This window comes from Seriola aureovittata, chromosome 21 (assembly GCF_021018895.1).
Source record: "Seriola aureovittata isolate HTS-2021-v1 ecotype China chromosome 21, ASM2101889v1, whole genome shotgun sequence".
In the NCBI taxonomy this organism is placed as follows: Eukaryota; Metazoa; Chordata; class Actinopteri; order Carangiformes; family Carangidae; genus Seriola; species Seriola aureovittata.
This window is the reverse complement of record NC_079384.1, coordinates 1,773,340-1,791,177: the sequence shown is the minus strand read 5'-3', so window position 1 is coordinate 1,791,177 and position 17,838 is coordinate 1,773,340. Positions and strand designations below refer to the sequence as shown.

The following is a 17,838-nucleotide window of genomic DNA, read 5'->3' as shown; positions in this document are numbered from 1 at the left end:
GGCAAGATCAAGTTGTGCCACTTTACGATAAGAAGACCTTTATAAAGGCTTTATAAATGGTTTATAATAAATAGGTTATTAATGTGGTCGGTAACACTTTTGTAAATACAATTATAAACAAGTTTTAACACAGTTAAAAGTGTTAACTACTCATTAATCTGACTAATGACTCAATACTATTTATAACCTTATTGTAAAAACTGTAAAACATATCATCATTTATTAATGAGTTACTACAAGGTTATAAATGGTAGTAAGTCATTAGTCAGATTAATGAGTAGTAAGCATTAACTTGATCTTGCTAAATAGTGAGCTGCATCAATGTATATAATCTGTGTTATAACTTGTTTATAATTGTTTATTTATCATTTATAAAGTGTTAACTGAATTAATAACCTCATTATAAATATTTATAAATCCTTTTATAAGGGTAGTCTTATTGTGAAGTGGTACCACTTCCTGTTGTATAATTTTGTGTTATAAACATCTGTCTGCTAACATCTGTAACTGCATTGCTGGGCTTGTCAGTTAACACAATGGGTTGAAATGAATAGCTGCACTGACATCATCACACAGTCACAGATAAGTCCGTCGGTGAGAGTCGGCAAAGTCCCTGCGTTCTTGCAGGTGCAATAACGGTCCCGGTCCGGAGAGTTTCCGTCCACGATGTCGCTGAGAATCGCTCTTTATCTCATAACTCACAATCACCCCCCAGACACCCACAGGCCAAGCAGTCACTTGACATGTCACCGCCACTCCAGCTTCACAAAATGCGCCATGATCGTCTCAGCGGGGACGGGGGAGGGCAGGAGGTGGAGATGGACTTCATAACCAGTTCATTTTGAAATGTGATAGACAGTGAACCCACCGTGGACCGCCCTGACCCCGTGTGTTAAAAGGCAATAAGAGATCCATTTTATTGAAGTAGTGCTTCATGATGTTCCTGCGAAGCTTGTCTGATTTCGCTGTTCCCTCTCTACACAGCCGAGGTGACTCGTGGGGTTTAAAGGTAATAATCTTTCCTGAAAATCAAACAATGTCACAGTTTGGCATTTTCATCCAGAGTCACATCGCAGGAATAATACGCCGAATAAAAAAAGCCATTTCTCCCAACGGCTGATTGACATACCAACCGACTCCGTTTGCAGGCTGTTGAAAAGCAGACTTCCTTTTGAGAGGAGGCGGAGAGCGAGGAAGAGGTAGAGGAGGAAGAGGAGGGTCCGTATATCGTAAGCAAGGATAAGCACAGATTTATCTGATGTCTTCTTAAAATAAAAGAAGTAACATCATCAAAACTGCCTTTATCCGTGCCTTTATAGACCAGCCCTCCTCTCCACTGAGACGGACAGAGTCGCAGACCACGCACACCAGAGAGGTTAGGACATTCATCTCGGCCGAGTGGACAACACAGAGCAGAAGCTTCAGTCAAACAGTTCAGAACAAACATTTCAAAGGTCAGGGTTTAAAACAGAGGAGAGAAACGGGACCGTTTGGGTTTTTAAGGCACAACACAATGAAAAGAAAATGTAATGTGGGCCAGCTGCAACAAACATCAAGAGGTGCAGAACGTTCTTGTTTACAGGCACTATGCCCTACTTTGGTTTGTTGTTTTATTAATTAGGCCCAAACTCCACTCGTTGAATTGTGGGTTTTTTTTAATTTATTTATCTGCAAACAAAAACAATGTGGAATAAAAAATCTGCCCTTTTACAATGTTTCCTTGTAGACAAGCCCACATCAGCACACCATCGATCTAAACAGAACCAGGGGTGTAACGGTATCTGTTCCCTCAGCGCTCTCTACGTTAGTCTACGTCTCGGTAACTGTGGAGCGGTGTTGTCTTTAAGCTAGAACACTATCATTCAGAACTGTTACGTTACAGTGGCACTTGATAAAGGCGGAAAACGACGAGGCTGTGCGGCGTTGTGTCGGTGGAAAACAGAGAGTTAAACATGCTGTAAACCGTCCTGTTGGAGGTTCAGGTGAAGTTGTTTCTGCAGCGCTGTCGGTCTGTTGCTGCATTTTAGAAAGAAATATCTATTACATGTAGATGTAGATGGACATCGGGGACGACAGAGAGGTGCTGGGTGTCATATGATTTACCTCGGTCTCTCTACACACTCAAACATGTTTGTGTAGAGAAACCAGCCAATCACCAGCATTAATTAAATTAGATTGAGATGTGGTGTTGAATGACAAGACGTTTGTTTGATAACCAGGTCTGAACTTTGCTGTGTAAAAACTGCAGGGACGTTACGTTGGTTAGTTATTTTTTATCAAACAATATAAATCTATCTTCAGCTTCGTGGAGACGAGACTCTCACAAACTGTTATTTTTACACTTGTGTTTGTGTGCAGATTAAACATGCTAATTAGTCATCTCGTTGGTGGGTAGCTGTTTCCTAATGCTAAGCTAGGCTAATCACCTCCTGGCTCCACATGAGAGGAGTATTTATATTGTCATGTAACTCTCGCCAAGAAACTTGCTTTAATAAAAACGTTATAAATACGTCTGAATGGACACGTTTGGTACCGTTACACCCCGAACACACAGAACTGACTGTTTACATGAACTCATCACACAGACAGGAAGGCTAAATGTCCAGGAGGAATATACACAGGTTAGGTATAGAGATAGATAGGTCAACACGAAGGCACTGCACTACACTGAACACTGCAGGTATAAGCTGCCTCCAAACACTGACACTTATTTCAGATCATCGTTAATCATGAAGTGGTTGAAAAGAGGAGGACAGAAATAAAGGAGTGGTTAGAGGCAGCTTTGACCCGTGAACACAGAACAGCCATCCCTACCATGGTGACTCTGGGAGCGGACCGGCCAATGTTTTTCTCCTAGAAAACAGAACCAGGTCGTTATTTATTAAACTGTGCTCCTTGCATTGTGATAGAAAAGAAAAACATAATCACATTTGTGCTGAAAAACAACAATTCAGTTAAATTCAACATTCATTGTCAATTTTACTGACAATGGACGTTTGTTTCACTCCAAACATTAGACAGTGACGCAGTACAATGGCATGGTTTGAGGAATAACACCTCAGAAGTCAAACACTTCCCACATGTTACAGCCACAGATACGAGGACACACGTGGTGCAGGAGGCTGAGGAGAGTCATTTTACTGCTTGGATATCGATCGTGTTGCATTTTATCTTCCCATCAACCACTGGCTGATGCCACCTGACGCCATGACACACAGCATCAAGTAACCTGTCTCTGCGCACACACACACACACACACACACACACACACACACACACACACACACACACACACACACACGTATGAAATGCCAGCGAGTGCGGGGGAAGACGGAGGAGCAGGGAATTTGAAGATGAAGACAGAGACTCGAGGTGGAGTGGGGAAGAGGATAATGAGAAGAAGGGAGGAGGTGTAAAAAGTCACCGTTGTTCCCCGCACCCTGACACCGCGGGGCTCCAGCCATGCGGCACTTTGATCCATCACTATCGATTTACCATCTGCCCCTCACCGCCATGGCCGCCGCCGCCGCCTCCTCCCACACAGCAACACGCAGCTACAGGGATGCATTCCCCGGGTTCCGGGTCTTGGAACAATATGCACCGGCTTTGACCTTAAACACACTGACTGAATGAACCTTCTTATAGTTTGGAGAACATAAGTAACGAGAGGTGGGAGTGCTGCTGTTCGCTGCAGATCCACTGATGAGCATGAACGGCAGATATTTCCACACAGGGGGAGGTTTACATGAAATCCCCCGCGAGGGAAATACACAAGCAGGAAGCACAACCAAATGCTAAAATGCTAAAGTACAGACAACATCAGTACCAGCAGAGAGAGGGAGCACACTATGGATTAACAGAGAAATGTATTCTGTATTCTAGACTATTTATTGTACATTAAAGTGAGACTGCATAATGTTTGATCTGTTAGCATTAACACGTTCCCGTTTTTATCATTTTGAATCTCGTTCTCATCATGTTTGATGGGTAATTACTTTTCTATTTGTGCCACTGTGACACAACGTTTACAATTCGCCTTTAATTACCACTTCAGGGGCAGATGTTCAGCAACATTTACATGGGCTGACTATTTTCAAAATAAAATAACCAGAGGAAGGTCGGTGCACAGGAACGTTGTTGCTGAAATTTTTCACGAGACAAAGTTCTGCTTCCTACTGTATGTCCTGTAAACATCCTGTAAATCATGTAAACATCATGTTGTGTATTTTATGTGCCAGTAATTAGTTGATGTACCTTAGTCTTCAGCTGCTTTTATGTCTCTAAACCGCTTCAGGTTTTTTGTTTTGAAAAGAGCCAAGAAACATCTTCTTATTAGTGAGGAGCGGGAACTAGATGTTTGGAGCTGAAGACGTGACGTGTCATAAGATTTTTTTATTTTATTTTTTCAAACGCTCATAAATCTCAAATGAACTTTTAACAGTTTGAACCAAATGATTTTCGCATGAGCATCCCCGAGCTTCCATACACCGGTATCGATCCGCCGCTCTTCATAACCCCGCCTCAGATTTATGATGGTCGTTCTGACCTCATGAGGCGGGGAAATCTGCACTCGTTGCACCTTTTGAAGAACAGGACGGACCACTGACATCAAGCCCTCGCTGATCTGCGTTAAGCAGGGCGACCGGACGCTCCTGCTAGATGACCTTGAGTGTTATTCCAGTCAATAACTAATCAATGGCTTGATAAATCCATCAGACATGTAATGCAAGGCTTGCCATATTGATGGCTGTGGCGTGTTTTCCCCCAGTGGACGCACCCTGTCATCTCCTGCATCCTGTCTTCGGTCTGTATCTGATGTCTTCTGCCCGGGGGGGGGGGGGGGGGGGGATGAGGACGTGCTCCTGTAGTGTGGGACCTGCTGAACCCAGCTGTACGGCTTGGGAAGATATAGCTGCTTTATAGTGTATTTACTTGTGTGTTTCCCTTCGGTTTGGTCGAGGTAATGCAGGTAATTCATCTGTTTGTGCTGCAAACAACCAAACAGATCCATCTGAGGTCTTTCACACCGAGCGTTCCTGCGCAGGTGATTCAGAAACAAAATGTGACAGGAAACCTTGATCCCCGTGCATTAGTTACAGTTCTCCTGACTCGACATTATGCAGCGTATTTATGATGCGTGCAGTGTTTTAGTCAACAGAAAACCTGTACGGTTGAAGAAAGCTTGGGGAAGACTCAGCCTCTCCCCTCTGCACCGCACAGGCAAACACTCGTCTCATGTCACAGCATCGCCACGAGAAGCAGTCAGTTATTTCGACACACAATCTTCTTGCAGTGCAGAGAGGAGATGAATCAAAATGTCTGAAGCTGACTGACTGTCAGCGCAGGGATGAAATCTATAGAAACAAGACTTTTAAAGCAGGGCTACACATGACATAAGTGTGTTTGGCAGCTCAGCAGTAAACAGCGTTGGCTGTGCTCCTTAATTGGAACAAGACTGTGTTTTTACAGTCAACTGCTACACCTACATGCAGTGAGCGGGAGTGATGTCGGCTTTCTGGTGCAGCACCACTAAAGGGAAAGACAACTGCGAGTGAAAAGCTGCAGAGGAGTCAGTGTGCTGAGGAGACCTCCCTCCCAGGGCAAATCAGCTTGCCAGCATGCCCACATTCAGCACTTAACAATATTTGCTCAGATTCTCAGCCCTAACTCCTTGTACAGGGCCGCTGCAGCTCCGGCCACCCTCACTACATACCAGCGGGGGCTTTCTCCCGAAGGAGTCGACCCGCTGGAATATCGGCTGCAAACGTGTCGGTGTTCACGATAAACGCAGGTAAGACGACCGCGGAGTCGTCGAGAGGCTCGTTCAGACAGAAGAACACTGTAAAAGATGTGTTGCTCAGTAGAGATCAGAGTCAAACACACAAAGTACACGGAGGTTTGCTAAGACTTCATTTAACCATCATAGCTGTGAGTTTCATTGCTGGTAATGGGCATCTCACTGATGTGGAGGCTACATAATGGGAGTACTGACTCCAGAGGCCATACTGTGATGCATGTTGCAATAAAGCTAAATGTTTTTTTATGGCTCTAACACTTCACATACTCTTGCATTTCATATTAACACACAATATCTCATAAACCATGTTTGTTAATGGTGCCGACGCGTTCAGCTTATGAGCCTGGGAACTGAAACCACATTCAAAGCAACACCAGGCCACGCCCAGTACATGTACCAGTGTTGTGGAGCTGCTGCAAACAGCTGCTTTCAGTGGAAAGCAGCTAAATGTATTGATGACATAATGGACTAATTAGCATATCCATGACATCATTCAGTCATATTATCATTGAGCCGAGCATCAGCTGGTTTCAGTCCTCTCTGTGCTCAGATATACAGTGTTTTAATACAACTGAATTCACAGTAATCACTGACACGGAACAAGTTTGAAACGTAACCAACAGTCACATCCAGGACATTCACGAGTCAGCACTGATGACTCTTTTGTACGATAAAGTTTGTCCAAAAAGATTTGTCAAAAAAAGTGGCTAAAGGAGACTGAAAAATTGGCAACATAACAGAAACTGCTAAATCAGTTTGAAAGAGCAACAGCCAATGGGAAAGTCCCAACACGCAGCTGGAGGACCGATGGTGTAACTTCATCACTCAGTCAGTCAGTCAGCGACACGCCTTTATAGAGCTGTTCCTGCTGTTTATACAGGATATCTTGTAGCGCGCTAACTCTGAGCTATCAGTGTAGCATGTGAAGCTGCTGTTAGCATACGTCACTGTTTCACTGGCTCTGCTCAACGGTCTGAGAAACAGGAAGCCTGAACTGATGTAATTACGGTTTAAAGGACGCCTCGCGTTAATCACAGCTTCCGTCTTTTGGGCGTCATTTCTTTCAGCGGTAATCAAGAGGATCGCTGTGATCTGGGAGCATGGCACCATCAGTAGTCACAAGTCAGAGAGGGAACAAAAGAAAGTGTCCCGAGTAATTACGTCCCAGTTCAAAGGCTCTTTCAAATGCGGCCGATAAATCCAACAGATGGATCATTCGTGGCCCGACCTCTCCCAGAATCCATTGCACCTTTCTGTTGTTCATTGAAGCCACGAATCATCACCAATGATGTCGAGATACACAGAAATACACAGAGAGGACAAAACTCAGTGAAAGCATCTGCACACTGAGGTGAAGTACGGTGGCCCTCAGTGGCCACGCCTTTGTAGACCGTGCTGTTACACGCATTTTAGAGTTGAGTGTGATAAAGCAACTAAACTGTTCAGTTATTTGCAGCCTGTCATTTGTCTGACTGTTTCTGTGTTGGAGCCGTGTTTCCAGGTCTCAGTAGCCACAAACACACAGGATAATAATGATTATGATAACTCGCATTAGAAAATATCCACATAATCTGAGTGACTCCGGCTGCTGGAGCCACATCTTATCCTCTGCTATATTTTAGTGTAGTCGCTGTATGAAGCTATCACTTCATCACGGAGACGACTCCAGACTGAAAACCTGACCTTTAAATATCAACCGTGGCCTGTTATTAAAACATAGTAGAGTTAAAAGTTTTGATTTCAGAAAATGTGCATTTCTTTTCTCATCTGCCGCCCCAGTTGTTGATTTCTTTCAATCAACACCTCACTGAGCGAAGACACGCTCAGTTTCTTCCTTCGCTAATCACGGAGCATTAGCATATTAACAAATCAATTGGCACGAAGGAGTGAATCTCTCTGTACCTGTGGCAAAACACTGGGTGCAATATTATGTGGCGTACTGAATGTGTGATTTGTTTCACACACACCCCCCCCATCGCCCCTCACCCGACACACAGACACACACACCCCACTGCTCCCCTGCTGGGTGTGTTGGATTGCTATCAGTCCCTGAGAAAGCTGCTTACATAACCACGCTGCCAGCACCAGCCCACGTCAGCCTCCATATTAGATGATAGCATCTTAAATGGCTTTTTGACAATGTTGCATCTCACTTTCAGTTTATAAAGACAAGGCCACTTGTACGTGATGTAAAATAAGACGGTGCGTAATGAAAAGGAGTGAGAAGGGGGACGACGTCGCTGGGAATGTTTCGGACAACTTTAGGAGCATCTGATTCTTTTGTTTAGCAGCTCAGGCGCTTGTTAAAAACATATTCTCATGGGAGCGGAGAATAATGATGTTAAATATTTATGCTTAACTGGTTCAGGGGTTGAGATTGTAAAGCATGAAAGCCGATCGTGACGTGATTAACAAAAGCGCAAGTACAAAGTTGCCGGAGTTTACCACCAGTCCTCGTCTTGCAGGGGAGGGGAAAAAAAAAAAAAAAAAAAGCTTTCTTCATTAACTCTCCATCTCATACAGCAATCCCCCAAGCTCAGATAGAGCAGGGCGAGTGAGCAAGGGAAAGATTAAGGAGAGGGAGAGTGAGAGCAAAGATTCGATAAAGAAGGGGAGAGTCTTATTTCAGTGCTTCACACACTGCTGGATGATCAAAGTAGAAAATGCTGTTTTAATTCCAAGAATCATATCTCATCTCCTGTCCACAAGCTCATTATAGAGAATTATGCTGCAGGACAGAGGGGAAGAGAAGAAGAGGAGAAGACGAAGGCAGAAAAGGCTCCGAAATCCAGCTAGTCTGCTGCACTCCACTTAATACGCTTTCTTTTTGCTAAGCAGCGATGTACAGCTAACCTCTGCTGACCTGTTATGGATGTTGTAAACGGGCAGTAGTGACCTTTGCCTCAACCCCGAGGCTCTCGCAGTGATGCGGTCCCAGCAGGGGGCCGGCCTTGAATAAAACATAATTTGACATGGACATTGTTTGGCCAGTTTCTGCATTAGTCATTACATGACTTTCCTTTGCTCAGCGCAGGTCCACACCAACAGTCCACATCCTCTTCACACATGGAGCGACAGGGCGACGGGGCTGCAGCCGCAGGGTTCACACACCCTCCAACTCTTAACAAAACCCAGTGTATTCCTTAATGTAGGCTTAGCCGTGGCCAGCTAGCCAGCTAACAAACACAACATGTAAATAAGACAATTTAGGAGTCACTAGAACGTGTGTTTCTCCTCTTTTAGCGGAGGCTAGCCACCTTCTCCCACGCCTCCTCCACCAGCCTCCGCAGCAAGCTAACATGTTCTGTCTCCGCTCAACAGAGAGGGACGAGTTTAATGCTTCCATCAAACCCCTGAAAAAACAAACCCCCAACATGTAGAGCTAACAGGAAGTCTTCTTAAATCAGTCACATGACCGGTGTGACAGTGTTTAGGTGATAACAGAGAGCACAGGTAGCAAAATGAAACTTCTGGCCCAACATATGTCTGAGTCCTCGGCCCGAGCCCGGCCACTATACTTTAACATCTGGGCAGATTCTGTCCTCCAGTATCGACTGACAACCGGGAGATTTTCTGTGTGTGCACCAGAGCTGGTCCAGATGTGGCATCTGACAGTCACGCTGTATATGGGCCAGATTCAGGCCGTGGAACCGGGCACATACTGGGCCAGAAGTAAACAAGCACGGCCCGAGTATGGGCCGGATTTATCTTGCCAAACCAGAATGAGCTGTTTGTAATTGTTGAACCTGAGAACATTATTGTGGCGTTCAGAAACATCCGTCTGTGTGTATCTGTAATCCACTACACTGCGCTAAGCTATGATGTGACTGTCTTCAGGTGAACTAATAGCACTAATTCAGAATGTAATGGATTGGTGTTGGCAGCGTCTGCTGACCGAGGCCACAGCTTTAGCAGCTGATGACTGCTGGATATCAAAAAAATCAGGATAAAACCAATCCCCTAAAGTAGATGAAGGGCCCCAGGACGACACCTGATGTCAGGCTGCAACGAGCACCGAGGTGTGACTGTCCTGAAACCGTCCTCCCAGCTTCTGGCAGCGCTCGTATTTTCTCCCAGCAACAGACACAGACGCCTGCACACACTGTGCATATCTATCTATACGTTTACTCCTCCGACGCCCCCCCCCCCCCCCCCCCTTCCCTCCTCACCCCATTCAACGGCACAATCAGGCTCAGCAGGGGCTCCAGTCTCCAGTCATTACAGCCAGTTAATTCTAAACTCATTAACAATGGAGCCATAACAATAGTGCGCACAGAGGCAGAAGGTGTGGGTGGACTGTCTTCATGCAGGAGGGGGAGAAAAGAAACGCAGGATTTTTCATAATCAACTGTCAGTCATTTGCTAAGATAAAGGCTTCTTTAAGTCAGTGCAGGGGACAGAAGCCCACAGTTGCAATTTAATTAGCATTTTGCTGGAGTTTTACAAAAGAAACATAAGTATGCAGTGTCATGACTATGGAGGATTGGCTCCATGAATATGTTTAAATTGAATGAATGTGAATGAATGTATTTCTACAAAAGACAGAAGAGAGAGCTGAATTAAAGCTCTGACATATTCATTGAAAGTCAGGATTTCTCCGTCTCTCTGGTCTCCTGGTTGAATGAGGAATAAAAAGGCAAAAAAAAAAATTTGGATGAATATTAACCAGTCTTCACCGTACTGGGAGGAAATCCCACTGACTTTTCATGCCCTCCAGGAATTTTTCCAGCAATTCACACTTTGTTTAGCTTTGGTGATTTTTTTTTTTTTTTTCAATTACCATAAGTTAAAAAGACATTTTTCTTTTTTTTTTTTTTTTTACCATTTAAAAATTCAAATAAAATCTTCAGAGCACGTCAGCTTCCTGGATGTGACAGAGGATATCCTGCTTCAGCTGCAGAGCTGCCACGCAGCCCCGAGCACAAAAAGAGCCGACACCACTTTGACAAGGTGTGCACAGTTTGCTCCAGGCGCGAGGTGTGAGCGAGACAAATCTGAATATTGATTGAGGCCTTTTAATCCACCTCGCCGCCTATTGATATGTCAATCATCCTGCTACATCTAGTAAAGCGTATCAGTCCCGCGAGCAGAACAGTGGCCCAAGGACACCTCTCTTTTCTGTCGTGTTTTAATTGCTGTTGGCACCGCACGCCGCGACTCATGGTAATGAGTTAATGAAGTCATTGAGATTTAGTGAGCAGCCACAGGCTACAAACTTCCTGCCGAGAATAGTGCACCACTGAATATGGCTTTATTAACATTTCAGAAAAGTGCCACCAGTCACATCGGCTGCACTGATCACAGCAATTGTGATTAATTTTGTTGCCTGCCGGATCAGACCGGGGGGAGCAAGGTGGGGAAGAGGTTTATGGCGCCATATGTAGGCTTTTTAATATTTCATCATGATTGGATCTCACAGGGAAGTAAATCCTTTTCTCTTTGTGCTATTCTTTATTTTTCACCACACACACACACACACACACACACACACACACTATAGATGTAAAAACTCCTCACTCCCCTCAGAAGTTTCCATGTCTTTATTGTTCTGCGGCGCTGAATCAAAGTAGATTTAGTGTCGCTTTAGCCGTGCTAGCAGCTAGCTCCGGGGATTGGTGACGTCAGTCTGTCGAGTCCCTGACTTTTCTTCTAACGCCGCACTCACGTTGACATTTGTGGTTTTTTTCCTCAACAATGAAATGTGGTTGAGACATTCATATCCTTCCTCTAGCGCCATCGTCAGGTCGACATTTCAGAACTGATGCCTCTCCCATCAGCTTTAGCTTTACTTTGTGTTTAATGCTAATTAAGCTAATGTTGCCACGTGAAGACACTGAACTAAGATGGAGGACATAAACATTACACCTGCTTAACAATAGCAAGCTAGCATTATCATTATGAGCATGTTAGCATGCTGATGTTAGCATCAAGTGCAGCCTCACAAGAAAATAAAAGACCACTTAATTTAATAGCCTGTGACTCTTTAAATTATTTAAATTAATTACTGTAATAATTGTTTGCATAAGTATTTGGTGATCAGCTGGTGTTGGTTTTACTGCTCATATAATAAGATCACCTGTGTGTAGTCAACAGACTGTGGTATGAATATAAGTCTGTGGAGAAGGTCCAGCCTTTAGTGAGTCAGTTAAATAAATCATTAACAAACACAAAGAGTATAAAAGCTGAGAATTAGAGAGACTCTGCCTCCGACAACGGTTGTCAGGTGCGTCACCAGTCGCAGCTTCAAGGTAAAGAACAAAGACAAACAACTCCTGTCACAAGATGGAGACTGTTTGGTCAAAGCCTGACGTGGAAGCTTCAACAGTATAATGTAGTTTCTGCAAAAACTTTATTTATTCGACATGAATCAGATCATGAAATTCAGCAATCGCATAAAGCTGGGGGATGATTTTGTATGTTTTCCTCAGATAAGGTTTTGGTCACGGAAGTTCTGACTGTGCTCCAGATATCAATATCAGATATCAGATATCAGATATCAATAACAGATGGGGCTGAGTGACAGTGAATTCTGATGAAAAATGATGATGATGTGAGTTTTATTGGTCTTGTACCAAACAAACATGTTTCCTTTACACCTGGAGAATACGATTTGTGGGCTGAGGCGCCACAACGCTTCATTTCTGGCAGCACTATCTTTACTTTCTTTACCGTCCACTCCCACTTGTTTGTAATTTGTAATTTGGATCATTTCCCTCCCAGATGAACGTAGAGGCCGCATTTATAACGACTCTGGCACCTGCTACATCAACAAACAGGGTTAGCCCACAGAGCTAGCTGATGGTTTGCGTGAACACGGTGGCCTGCGATGGAGTCAAATCCGGGTCTGAATTATTGCCTCAGTCCGCCCCCGCCTTCCTTCGTGCAACATTTAGTTTTAATTATCATCCATTTCAATTCAAATCGAGTTTGCTGTATTCTCTCCTGAGCAGAGAAACTTTGTTGAAGAACTGTGACTCATTCCAAAACAAAAGTAGAAGCAGGCTTTGAGGAAATGAATTCAGACTTTACGTCAGGTTTGATGTCAGGTAATTGGTTAAAGCGTCTGTTGAGCGATCAGCGAGCTACGTGACAGACTGAGGAAGGGCGAGTCTCAGTCGGAGGCAGGGGAGGTGTCTGACGGAGCCTTCGTCTGATCTAATTAAGCGGTAACCCTCACTGAGAGAAAAACACAACGAGCCGAGAGGAAAATCTATAGAATTCATTTCCAGAGACGCAGCGGCAATTTGTTCCAAAGTAACAAATACTGCATTCGTTAGATCTCCAAAAACATAACTCATCTCCTGAATTTGTTATGGAGGTGAAAGACACCTCTTGACATTGTTGGTTATTCTGCTGAAGTCTGTCCGTCCTCTGTTCTTTCCACTTCAGCTCTGCCTTGATGTTTTCGCCTCTCGGCTTTGATTTACTCCTGAACTTGCAAATGTGCGGCAGCTTGTGCAAATATGTTTTTTTTTGGAAACCTGTTGAGGCTGCATGATGGAGAGGAGGGCAGGAAGAGGCCAGCCTGCAGATTTGAGCCAGGACTCCTGTGGTGTGAATTTACATCTGCACAGCCAAAACCTGCAGCGCAAACACTTTCAAATATCCCAGATTTCTAAAGAGGAGCGGGAGATCTCTGAATGCAAAGCGCCAGGAGGACGGGTCGGCGGCGGAGGACGCCGTGTGGCTTTTGTTTGGGGGTGAAACTCATCAAACTCCCTGACAAACAGTTAACGGGTGGTGTGCAAGCAAGCCTCCGCCATAACTCTGTTGATATCATGTGGGGAAACAAATTGAAAGATGAGTGAAGTGGAAAATGGCTGTTAGTATATTGTAACTCTGTATAAACTGGTGAAGCATTGTAATTATGCACCAGAGCCGAGCATGAAATGTTTACCCAGGGAAAACGGCGGCAGAGAGGCGCAACGTGAACACGTCAATATATGAAATACAATGGGTGTGTGCGTGTTTAATTATTACATTCTGCAGCTCCGAAGCCAACGTGCTCCCTCTGCCTTTGACAAAGCGTCATATTTCATGTTGGCATGCATTTCAGTCAAATGAGAGCGAGTCAGGTTGATAGATCGAGGGTCTGTGGAGATGATGCATTTCCCCTGTGATTGCTTTCATAGCCATTACTCACTGCACAGGGTGATTAGTAGGCAGGCGGCTGACACCTCTGCCTGCGCCTGTGCGACGGAGCCGTCTCATAGGAGGGTCCGGTTACCTCTGCCACAACACTGATCTTTGATTGCCGGGCTCAATCAATGGGCCAAAATAATGGATTATGTGCGTTCCTATCAATCAGGCTGCCGGGGGAAGGAAGTGGTGAAGGACAGACAGCAGCCGAGCTATTTACGAAAAGAAGCTGGATGACTTTTAGAAATATCACTCAAATTCTGCCTCCTGGATGTCATTGTGTTACCTGTCAGAGGTATTTTGGGAGGAATACGTCCTTGGCCAGTCTCTGCATGTGTAAAGAGAGAGGGCGGCGGTGACAGAGTGTCAGCTCGACCCTTTAACTGAGGGAACAACCGCTGACGTAAAGCCTGTGTTTAGGCCATCAGGGCGTCACTAACACATACAGAGCAATCACAAAGCCCTTTTCTACACTCAGTATCCCCATGACAACAAAGCTACGTTTTGAGCAGCACACAACAAAAGAGAAATTTATCCAAAATTCAACCTATTTTATCTTTTGAACCATTTTTACAAGCTTTAATCTCCTCACGCCTCGACCGCTGCAGCAGCCTCTTCACCTCAACCACAGACCTCACAAACAAATCCTCAGCTCCAGACTTTGAACAGGATCCAGGAGAAGTGACCACATCACACCAGGTGATTTTTAGATCCTGCTGTTGACTTTTAAAGCTTTTCACGGCCTCTCTGCACGCTTTATATCTGACCTGTCATGAAGCAGCTCGTAGCCTGAGATCAGAGGTCTGTTAGTTGTTCCTGAGGGAAATCTAAAAGCCAGAGAAATTATCTCTAGAGACCAAAACAGTTTTTGTACCAGGCTGTAAACATGTTTATTTCTGCTGTAAAGTTGGACATTTTAACGTGGGAGTCTATGGGGACTGACTCGCTGTTGGAGCCAGACTCTAGTGGTCGTTAGAGGAACTGCAGCTTCTGGTTCTTCACTGTTGATGCTTAATTTTTCAGTATTTGTAACCTTGGTAACCACTTATAAAGCAAATCATTGACTACTTATAACCCCCCTAAAAAGGTCGACTTATTAAGAGGTGGTGCTTAAGACTAATTTAACTAAAAATATCAACTAAACGGCATAATGCAAACTCCAACATAACAAGAAATAAAAAAAAAACAAAGCATTCAGTGGTTAATTATAAAAAGCTTTTCTGATGCAGCTTTAATGTCCTTGTATATGGACAAATATATCCGCCCCAGTTAAACTGCAGTCAAATTCAATTAGAACAAATTGGAGTACATTAGTGATGCTCTGTTAAATTATCAGGAGGGAGCACACACATAAGATCAGTTTTTCTTTTATATAAATATATCCTTCAGATGAACCACCAGGCAAATGTGTGGCCTGTCAAACTGAGAAGGTTCATAGGGATGGAAAATGACAATTCCTCAATTAGTGTTCTAAAAATAGAAAAAAAGATGGCTGCCCCGGGGTTACTGCGTTGGACGAGCTCGGTCTCCGGCTCAGCCACAATGCCCTCAGCAACAGGCCGTGCCCTTGCTTCGGTCCCATTGCTCCAGTGGCAAAACAAGCAATTTAGACATTAAGCCTTTCACATAACCCTAATTGTGCATTAATCACTATCAAACTGCATTCAGTGTCACAACAATACACGCTGTGGATTTGCAGATCATCTTTTCAGGCCTTTAATTAAAAGCAAGACGGTCGAACATCAGCACAACCGTGGCGCCACCAGGGTCTGCGGAATCAGTCATAGCTAAAAGGCTAATGAGCTAGCTAAAAGGCTTGAAGTCAACGAGCTGCCAGCACTGGAGATATCATCCTCTGGAAACACTTTACATTTTTTACTATATTTCCCAGGGGGCTTTGTGGCAGCTGCATGGCTGATTCCTCCTGGTTTAATTTAATATCTCCGTGCTTCTCCAGATTGCTGCGTCTGCCCGATAAACCACCGTGGTCCAGAGAGAGAGAGAGAGAGAGAGAGAGAGAGAGAGAGAGAGATGGGGATGGAAGAATGAGAAGTTAGATGGAGTTTGGGCTAAAATGTGGTCCAACTGTGGTCCAGAGGACGGAACTGAGTGGTTTCAAATCCCAGCGCTGCTCAGGTGGGTTTGAGCGCTCAGAAGTAATTCTTGAGATAATTCAATTTAACTTCCAGCGAACAAATATTAACTCACTCTCCGGTAAACATTAAATCCTCTCAGAACAGCTGATTCCTCGTGATGAAGAGACCTAACACTAATTACCAGAGATTACTAATTAATATCGGAGGTGATTAATAATGTAAAAGTCACTTCATGCCTGTATCGTTTCCTAAACTCACCTCTGGGCACAAAGGGAAAGAATTGCTCTGTCTTCCAGGAGGGTGGGCTCAGCGACCATGTGACCACCCTCGCCCTGGGAATGAAGACAGGCATGAATTTTATTACCTCTCCCCAGATGGACTGCAAAAGAGTTCTGGGCTGTTTAGACCGAACCTGATGCAGTATTGATGGCGCTGGTCCTCTGGCACAGACGGTGCTCAGAGTAGACGGATCAATGCCACATCAAGGGAATAGAGGCAGTTTAGTGAAGGGAGCACAAATGAAGCACATCTACTTTGTGTGGTTTACAATGGACAGAAACTGTACACGCTGGGTTACAGCGTGAAGCCTCAGTGGACCGTGTGTTACCAGGAGAACAGAAACGGCCTCCACGACGACGCTGCCGAGCGGACACGACGGAGGGTTCCTCTTTACATCCACAACCAGTCACAACGTGTGACATCAGCACCGCGCCGTCGTCTTCACTATTATAATTAAGACTTAGCAAGCAAACGTGGGCTTGGGCAGCAGAGTGTTGCAGCATGGATACAGGAACAGTTTTTACACTAACACCTCGAGTGCTTCGCTGTCAGCCTTCACGCTTCATTGCCGGCGGCTGCAGGAGTCAACTCTCTCTCTGCAGGGTCCTTTTGTGCTTCTCCACCATCAGCTACCTCGGAGGAAACAGTGGCTGGCTCTCACATTAATTTTTACCTAAATGGAGTTTAAATTCAGTGGAGGATTTTCCATTAGATGATTTAATTGTAAATACAGATTTAGACTCCAAAATAAGACAAAAGTGCCCTTAAGTGATTGGAGCCCCGTGGTGAAGCTACAACCACTAACAGGATTTTGTTTTAATTCTGGCATTTAATGGGTCTGGTGCTGCCAGACCAGATGAAATCCTGAAGCCATTTTGCAGCAAAAACATATTTTTAAAGATGAGTAAGAAAATGTGATTAAATGTAAATTGGCGCTAGCTAATAGCTACATAGTTCTCATTATTTCAAGACTGATGCCGGGAATACACGTGCGTGCCAAAAACCCAAAAACTACAGTTGGAGGTTACAGTTGGTTTCACGTACGTGTCACCCGTTACCCGTTAACATGGGCGCCAAAATGAAAACCAAGATGTTCCGCAGCCGCCACGCACTCGCCACCATTCAGTGTGTTCGAGGCCTGATAATCCACCTTTTTTGGCTTGACCACAACAGCGGAGCCCTATGATTGTCTCTGACTGACTGAGTGATCATATATCCACCATTGTTCAGCCGAATGACACGAATTAGTTAGAGTTCCCCCATTGGCCATTGCTCTTTCAAAATGATTTCAATCAGGGGGCGTTCACAGCTGCAGTGTTGCCAACTCAGCGCATGAGTTTGTTTTTGGCTGGACCGCAGCAGCTGAGCAGAGCCTTTATTTACCTCAGCTTATGAAAATAACAGATCATTATGTCTCATAAACTATGAAAAATCTTGTCTCTCTAACACAAGACGTGGCCAGTTTTGTGTCGCTACCCAAGGAGGCACAACAAAGCTATAATTGCTAACGGTTTAGCTGGCTACAAT

The 17,838-nt window shown here is 44.5% G+C and overlaps 1 protein-coding gene across 13 annotated transcripts in view; it reads right to left on the bottom strand.

Annotated features, from left to right (window-relative positions):
• LOC130162787 (protein shisa-6) overlaps nucleotides 1-17,838 on the bottom strand; it is a 61,150-nt gene that overhangs the window by 19,646 nt on the left and 23,666 nt on the right. For 6 of the 13 annotated variants that reach the window (XM_056366601.1, XM_056366602.1, XM_056366607.1 and 3 more), the window contains exon 5: nucleotides 2,815-2,853. The exons of the other annotated variants lie outside the window; for them this stretch is intronic. In XM_056366601.1, coding sequence (XP_056222576.1) covers nucleotides 2,815-2,853 — 39 coding nt within the window. The remainder of the gene's footprint in view (nucleotides 1-2,814; nucleotides 2,854-17,838) is intronic. 13 annotated transcript variants of the gene reach the window in all.